This window comes from Pempheris klunzingeri, chromosome 14 (assembly GCF_042242105.1).
Source record: "Pempheris klunzingeri isolate RE-2024b chromosome 14, fPemKlu1.hap1, whole genome shotgun sequence".
In the NCBI taxonomy this organism is placed as follows: Eukaryota; Metazoa; Chordata; class Actinopteri; order Acropomatiformes; family Pempheridae; genus Pempheris; species Pempheris klunzingeri.
The window spans coordinates 7,636,597-7,644,786 of record NC_092025.1 but is presented as its reverse complement, the minus strand read 5'-3'; the positions used below and the strand labels follow the sequence as shown (position 1 = coordinate 7,644,786).

The window sequence follows — 8,190 nt, the reverse complement described above, 5'->3', positions numbered from 1 at the left end:
TTAACAGGGCAGGACAGTTGTCACTTAGCGTTAGACGGTGACAACAGACATAGGTCACTTGACTGAGCACAAGTAACATTAGATGACAGGACAACCAAAATAATAGGCGACTAAATGGTCTTTTGGCAATTTTGACATCCCTTGATGACGGGTGTTGGGGAGGGTGAAAAGAAGGAAGCAGTGAAGGGAGTCTTGTCAAAATGTGTTCGCATGAAATTTTTCACATAAATCAAAGCCCACAAGCACAAAACACACACGTTCACACTCTGCATTTCTAGTGTATAATAACCAAAACCCTGCTCACATACAGAAATCCACACATTAGCCTAACCCTGTTGTTGACTACTGAACTGTTGTTGCGTAAATCATTAAAATGACCTCCTGCACACACAAGGAAAACTGGCACATGTGAATTCATGGGTGGCACGGACACAAGCACGCACACACACAAAATGCCACCTCTGTGAAAGGGTGTTCTAGTTAAATGCACCCAAAGCTTAATGAAGTCTGTGTACTGTGGCATCAGTGTATACATTATGGCCTCTTTCCAAGGTGAGCTGAATGTGGAGGACAACAGAGCTGGAAGCTGCACGCTATGGCAAACGTTTCAATGGGAGAGGAGAGAGAGTTCACCACAGGAGCTAGGTTTTGATTTTTATTCCACAAATAAATTATTCCTAGTGCTGTCAGACACTGAGAGGGGATCTCTGCAGTTTGCTTGAAATGCTAATATAATATAGAACATTTGTTTTCACAGCCACAGTCTCCCCATATTATCATCATTAACATGCTGCTTTTTTCTTTTTCTTATCCAGTCACACTATGTCCAGAAAGTTTAAAAATGAGAGCGTAATTATTTCTGTCTTATCTCAAATCGGCAATTGATTTGTGACAGCTCTAGTTATCCTTCATTTTTGCAGTACTTAAGCACTTCCTTGTCTCAGTCCTAGCTGTGTGCATTGTTTCAACTTGTTCTGCTTACTCATGGGTTTATTTCGCAGCACCATCTCAAATGCCTCTCACTGTAAACTTGTTCTTCTCTTTCTTTTAGGCGGATGTAATGGTGTGGAAACACAAGCGCTCTCTCGAATTATCAGACTTTTGAGTCAGTCAGACAAGGGATGGGGAGACGAGCGGCTGACCTGACAACTCCGGTTCCAGTTTTAGGTGTCCCTGCCCTGGTTGGAGTGCGTGGTTGGAGGACAACAGGAGGGGACAGAATCGGAGGAGCCCTACTGCACACGTGGGGACCTCAGTGCAGCATTGGTGTTCAAACGTCCCCAGGGATAAGCAGGCCACCTACCCAGCACAGCGTGCAGCTAACTGATACACTCGCTACACCATCAGATAACATTACTCAAGTATCAAACAGTGATATTACAACGGAAACGGAGTACAAGGAGGTATCACTGCTAACAAAGAGTGACAAGGAGAAAAGGGCTATTTTAAAACAGAAAAGTGGGGAATCCAAGACAAAAAAAGAAGTGACTTTCAAAGCACTTGGAGGTGAGGCCTCTAAGGATGTGACCTGCAGGCAGTGGAACAGTAGTGGGACTTATTGCTATGCCAGGGCAATCAAGACCAACCCACACTTTGCAGGGAATGTAACCACTGTCAGGCCTAAATTGAAATCTGCTGCCCGCTACACTAATGGCAGTGTGGTTGATTCAGAGGCAATCGGTGGAATTAGCATTGATGACGATGAAGGAGAGCCTGCAAAGACCGCAACCTCACGTGGAAGACACCAAAACAGACTGCAGGGTCACTATGCAGTCCAATCTAGGAAGACGCTGCTGTTATCTGCAGCCCGACCTTTTGGTATGCCCCAAAAAATATGCACTCATTGCGGTGGGAGACAGTCTGCAACCACCGCAGTTGCAACTTCGGGGGAGAAAAGCCCTACCGCTGACGTTTGCCTTGGAGAGAAACCATTAAAGTCAGGCCTCACCCCAGACCCGACTACCACACATTTCCAGATGTCCCATACTGAGAAAAACCTTAAGCCACGGGCTCGTGAAATCTCTGACAGCGTCACAGACGGAAGGACACAAATTACAGTCAATCCACAGCTGTTATATCTCAGTGAAGAACTAAAGAATCAAAAAACGCTGCACCCAGCATGTCCGGTGCACTCAAGGGGCAATTTGGCACAGACGCATGCTACCGGTGATGCAGCATCCACCCCACCCACAGCTATCGTACATGCCAAAAGCATCACTGTCACTAAAGCAACTATTGAAACAAGACAAGATGATGCCCGTATAAGACCTTTCGCTTACCCATCACAGGACAGTAAGATCCCCCGACCAACAAGTCTCACACTGACTCCACAGATGGCCACAGCTACCAAACCAAACAACCCACATTCACACACTTATCCTAAGCACCTCAAAATATCAGAACACCACTCCACACGACATAATGTCCCTCACAACGTATGTGTATCCGTACACGCCACTCCTGAACACACTCTGTCGACACCTTCTCATTTGTACACCACAGCCGCGCAACCCGGAAACACAACCATCACCAACACACACAAGACATCCACAACCTTTAATGCTTCACTGATGTCCACTGAAAGTATTCCCGCTAAAGTTGTTAATGCTCAGCTTGAAACCCTGCACTCAGCGCGTAGAGCCCAAGTAAACATAGCAACAAATACAACTGATAGCCCACGAATGACCCCTAAATGTCCCACCTTATCACAGGCAGCCAATGCATTAGATCCTACTCATAAATCAGAAACAACTGCACAGCCTACACCTGCAAATCCACCACATACTTCACCCAATCCAGGTCGTAAACCACAAGAAAAGCCGTCCTCAAACATCAATGGAAAATTGCCAGGTACAGCTCCTTTTATTTACACTGTAATGACTTCAAATGGATTCCCCACCTTTGCTTACACACCACACACAACTACATCACATCCACCACTCAGCACTGTTGTCCCACAAAGCAGCTTGAATCATAAATCGAATTCAGATCAAATGACGCACACCAGCACTAAACAAAAATCTGTGACACAAATTCACATAAATCGACCTAACTCCTCCAATTCTGAACCTGCACTTCATGTTTCTGCAGCTTCTGTGAATGCAACACCCGCTGCAACAAAACCCCTAGACTCACAAGCTAGGTTGCCTTCAAGTGCAGCTCCCCGTTCCACATCTGCAAGTAACAGCACCCTGTACAAAAATATAGCCCTCAGGAACTCCTCAATCAGTCTGAAAAATTCGCCACCCACAGCTGCCACCTCTTCATCTCCATTGACAGAAAACCAAAGGAATGTGTGTGTATCAGGTACAACTTCAGTGCAGTCAGCAGACACAACACAACACAGCAAAGAACATAGTCGTGATGTAGCACCCCACACAAATGGGCCTGGTCATAAACAAGACGGAAGAATTCAGGCCAATAATGAATTTGGTTTATGTGGTGTTGTTTCCCATCAGGAAAACAACTCCACAACAGCTCCGGCTCCATTATCCGAGCTGCTAAACATGTCAAAACATCATAACAGAGACAGTGATGTAAGCAATGCTAAATCAACCACAATTCCCAACGCTGTATCGCATACTGACAAAAGCAAATGCAGCAGTAATCTAATCAATGAATTAGTTGTGTATGAGTCAAAAGACAATGAAAATTCAAATCTTTCACAGGTCACCAGCCTTCAGAATTATATTTCCCTAATTAAGTCAAGCAGCTCTTGTCTGCAGGGTTGCATAAACACAGAACAACAAAGGCTTTCACATTATCAAGGATACACAGAAACAGAACACGGGGGACAAAATGGTACATGCCCACCAGTAGGAACAGCCCAGGAGGCGTATTCAAATACAGAAAAGTTTGCCTTGGGTATATCGGTCAGGCACGCAAATATCAAGCTTAAATCTAATGCAGAGAAACAGACATTCCCCAACTGCTCAACACCCTCTGTCTTCGCACAAACAAACGGTGAGGCCATTATCTCGTCATTAGAAAACACGAGTGTACACGTTGACCCCATCAGCCCGTCTTCAGTCCACCAAACCGTTGATTCTGAATCTCCATCTCTACCACAAGCAGACACGAGTCCAGAGTTTTCTGTCACTGCACCAACCCCTTTTAACAGCAAGGGAGAGCTTTGTTCACACACAGGCCCTGAATGTAATTCCATATTGCCGTCATCAACAATGCACTTGGCATCCCTTCCCCGCCTCCAGCCCTGCAAGGCAGAGGCAATCGTCAGACCGGATTCAAAGTTTAGCCTTGCTCCCCATCAGCCGTGCCCAGAGGACTCCAGCCTGGCTCACTCCCACCCAGCTGATGCAGCGCTGTTGCTGCCTCCTTCCCCACAGTGCTGCAAATCAGCAGCCCTACAGCAGAGGCTTGAGACTGTGGAGGCCAGCCTGGCAGCCAACAAGGACCGGATCACTACTCTGCTTAACATTATCCATGACCTCGAGACGTGCCACACTCCTACCAGCGGGTAAGAAGATGTGCGTTTGTGTCTGCATGCATGTGTGAGTGTGGCAAGGTACACAAACTGACTTCTCTCCTCACTGCTCTGCTTGTGTTACATATAGAGGTGCCACAAAACTATCCCATGGTGCTTATTAAAGATTTGATGTATAGTTTAACTACATCACAAAACCTGCAGGCTCACATGTGACTTGTGAACTGTTAATATACTCTACATTCAGTCCAGCACAGGTGCAGATTTCTGCCAGAATTTGTTGTAGGGAATTACTTTAAAAGCTGTCCTGCAGTGCTGATATTTGACTTTTCCAGTGAGTCATCACTTGCATTTAGTGGAACCACTCAGTGGCTTTGTAATCCACTGGCAAGCAGCATTGTTTTTTTCAGTCTAAATGTGTATGTGTGTTTGTGCAATTATATGAGGGTGTATTCATCCATAGTTCAGTGGAGAAACATATAACATGTAATTGGTAAATGCAAAACTATTCATATTTAGAATAGATGTGGTTGATGTTCTTGTTCTTTTAGATGCATCACATTGTCAATTACTGACATTCTGCTGACATTGAACTAGTTTCCACATTGGGATTAAAGCCTCAGCAAGATAAACGAATTATGATTTATGCCATAAGAAATTGTACAAACACCTTTTGAAGGCGAGCATACTGTTAAGACGTGACGAAGCTGGCTTTTTGTGGCCACTATAAACGTGCTGAAAATCAGGGATTGTTGAGTGATGATGTGAAGCTTTAACATTGTTACAAGTTTGCAAACAGGTCTGTGAATGTGTGCCTTGAGTGTGACAGAAACCTATTTGGGCATTTCAAGAGGGCACGTCTCAGAGAGATTTATTTAGCCATATAACTCTTCTGGGACAAATAACAGGAATTAAAACCGCCTTCTGGCAATGTGTCTCTGTCAATCATTCTCATCCACTGTAGTGCACTAATAAGTTGTGACTGCCTCTGAGGTCATGTTTCAGAATAACCAACTCCTAATAACCAACTGATGACTGACATAATGCATGTTATACAGCTCATTGCTGCCAACAGCAGTCTGAATGAATATCTGATGGAGAGAATGCGAATATTAAATTGTGAATCTGAAAGGTTTTGGAAGTTGCCCTTGTTTGTAGTATGCGATTGAATTTTCTTTCTGTTATATTAGTCGGCGATGCTACAGAACTGGACAGGACCTCAAAAACTGCTCGACCTGCCAGAAGACTGCTTGTATTGTCTACAGGTGAGATGATAGTGGGATTGTCAATTTTACCTGCATGCTAAATTTGAACTGATAATCAATCAGAACAGCTTTACAGTTCAGCTCTTGCTCAAACATAAAACTATGGCTGCCGAATATCACAAATGCGTAGTGTGATATCACTTTTTGTTACTCCTTGGTGTTTATTATAGTCTGGGACAGGAAGCTTTATTTAGATAAAGATCAAAAACAATTGGGCTTAAAACATTCCCACATGAGGTATTTTCACACTCCTGTTTCATAGACCTGTCATGAACTGCCACAGAATGACTGCTCATAATATTACATATTATTAAGACAGAAGAATAAATGTAACAGAACATGGATTTCAATAAATTCAGAATTTAGAATTAGCCTACTTTACTAAACATTTGGACAAGCGCAAGGAGCGGAACCATGTACAACTATTTCAATAAACTGGTCTTATTTAAAGTTTCCTTTGCGCATCAGACACACAACTCAACAAGGTTGAGTCCATTTGCCATTTCAGTTGCCAGGCAGTTCTCTGCCAGCCCGTTCACTTCATGTCACTGAGAATTAATGACTTACTGTATGGGCAGCTTACCAAATGAAAAGCTCTGTACTGCTCATTTGTTTCTCGCTCAGAATACATAGGGAGATTACATTTTCCTCTCTGAGCAAAGCATAAATCTTTTGGAACTACTGTCAAATTTAAGCAGCGACTGTATGCGAGTCAATCTATTCACATTCACAGATTTATGGAGATTGAGAATCCCGAAAATTCAAGACAGCAAAGATGAACAAGCCATGCTCAAGCATCCTGTATGATTGATTTATAATTATCACTTTACTGAGGTCATTGTTAGCATTGTTAATTAGCAGGCAATGTGATACCATATAGAAATAACACATTTTAGCGGGTGAATTTGTTGAAATTAGCCTTATCTTAAAATAACACAATTTGTATTTTGATATTTTCACATCCTACGGCAATTTTAAGAAAGACGGTATATTCTCGCAAAAGTGAAACTGTAATTTGCATTTAATCAAAGAAATATAATGACAGATGTTTTTAACATATATAATTCGCTTAAGGCTTAAACTGCAATAGAGGTTAGCTCTAATATTCCAACTTTGGTCTTGGCTTGCACCTATTAGCTGAAATGTTACATCAGGTGGAAGCATAAGAATAAAAAACAATTGTCCCAGAAATACAGTATGTGGAAAGAAGGCTAAGACAGACTAAGAAATCAAAAAGTCTTCTCATCATCTTTTGGAAAAAATAGCTCATGCTCTACAAAGCAATTCACTAAAATGGTTTTTATGTTGAAATATTCAAAACATTCCTCTTGATCTGCTTATTTTCAAAACGTCTTTTGCATGACAAAAAGATGTTACGTAAGTGATTTGCTGGCTGGTGTGTGTTGGCATCTGGTCCTTATAGGCCAAGTGGAAGATAAGGATATTCAAACAAGACGTGTGCACCTTCAGATAAAAAAAAATGCCCTGCCGGTGAATGTCTTCCTGCCCAAACCAATCAACCACTTTGAAATCTGACAAGCGCAGAGCTTCCCACATGAGGAGTCCCACACAAAGCAATGTGAACTGTAGCTAAAAAGGCTTGATGCATAATGGAAGAATATGCTGTAATGCCGATCTGACGCACCTTAGCATTCATTTGCACTCATTGGCAAGTGCTCAATTGTCCATTTTGTGTGTTGTGTTACATCTGTTTTTGGGAGGGTTTTAGTAATTTTGTCCTGCATGTCTGTCTGCCCAGCGTGGAGTACGACTTCAGGCAGCAGGAAAGACGCTTCTTGGAGGTTCTGAATCATTCAGCAAGAAGAAACAATGCTTTCTCCATGCACCTATCCCACCCAATGAACATTAACATGCTCAGAAATGTCATCATTAAGAACTTAACAAAGTCAAAGGTGAAAAGCAAAAAGCTGTGCAAGACCCTGTTCAAATGGCTGCCCAGGAAAATCCAGCAAGTGTAGACTTCTTAACAATACCTGCGTGCTGTTTAATAGCCATAAGCCTGTGTTACAAGTGACCAGCAGAAGCCTTTGCAGAGGACCCTTATGATTCCCTTTCCACCCATAGAATGAGATTACTCTGAATTACAGTTTAACCCAATAGAGTTCCACTTTCCTGCACACTGTCAAAGCTTACGAGCAGGATTTTGTACTCGAATTTGCCCCTGATCTCTGTGACCTTCAGCTAGTATCATCCAAAAGGATTTTTTTTTTTATTTCACTTTGGAAATTTTGTTGTGAACTTGCCTGCTTAACATTTATGGCTGACCACAGCAACGGCTTTTCTTTGCCTAATTTTACATGAGATTCTGTTCTCTTTGGACTGTTATGATTAATGCACTATGAGTTCCTGTTGATGTTACATTTTTGCTGAAGTTGTCTCCTTACCTGCTTCTTCTATATATACTGTGCAATATAAAACAAGTTTTTGAATGGATCATTTTTGAAATGCAAAAATAAAACA

At 42.5% G+C, this 8,190-nt stretch overlaps 1 protein-coding gene across 1 annotated transcript; it reads left to right on the top strand.

The window, feature by feature from the left end:
- Positions 1-2,803: 2,803 nt before the first annotated feature.
- LOC139213443 (uncharacterized) lies at positions 2,804-7,906 on the top strand. The gene is made up of 3 exons (XM_070844137.1): positions 2,804-4,477; positions 5,635-5,709; positions 7,469-7,906. Exons 1-3 carry the CDS (start codon positions 2,877-2,879, stop codon positions 7,686-7,688), a joined length of 1,896 nt encoding a protein of 631 aa, XP_070700238.1. The 5' UTR covers positions 2,804-2,876; the 3' UTR covers positions 7,689-7,906.
- The last annotated feature ends 284 nt before the right edge of the window (positions 7,907-8,190 follow it).

Excerpts from the sequence above, each read along its gene's own strand:
- LOC139213443 (XM_070844137.1), top strand. The coding sequence starts at position 2,877 with ATGACTTCAAATGGATTCCCCACCTTTGCTTACACACCACACACAACT. Across the intron at positions 4,478-5,634 it reads TGCCACACTCCTACCAGCGG|TCGGCGATGCTACAGAACTG; the intron begins GTAAGAAGATGT and ends CTGTTATATTAG. Across the intron at positions 5,710-7,468 it reads ACTGCTTGTATTGTCTACAG|CGTGGAGTACGACTTCAGGC; the intron begins GTGAGATGATAG and ends CTGTCTGCCCAG.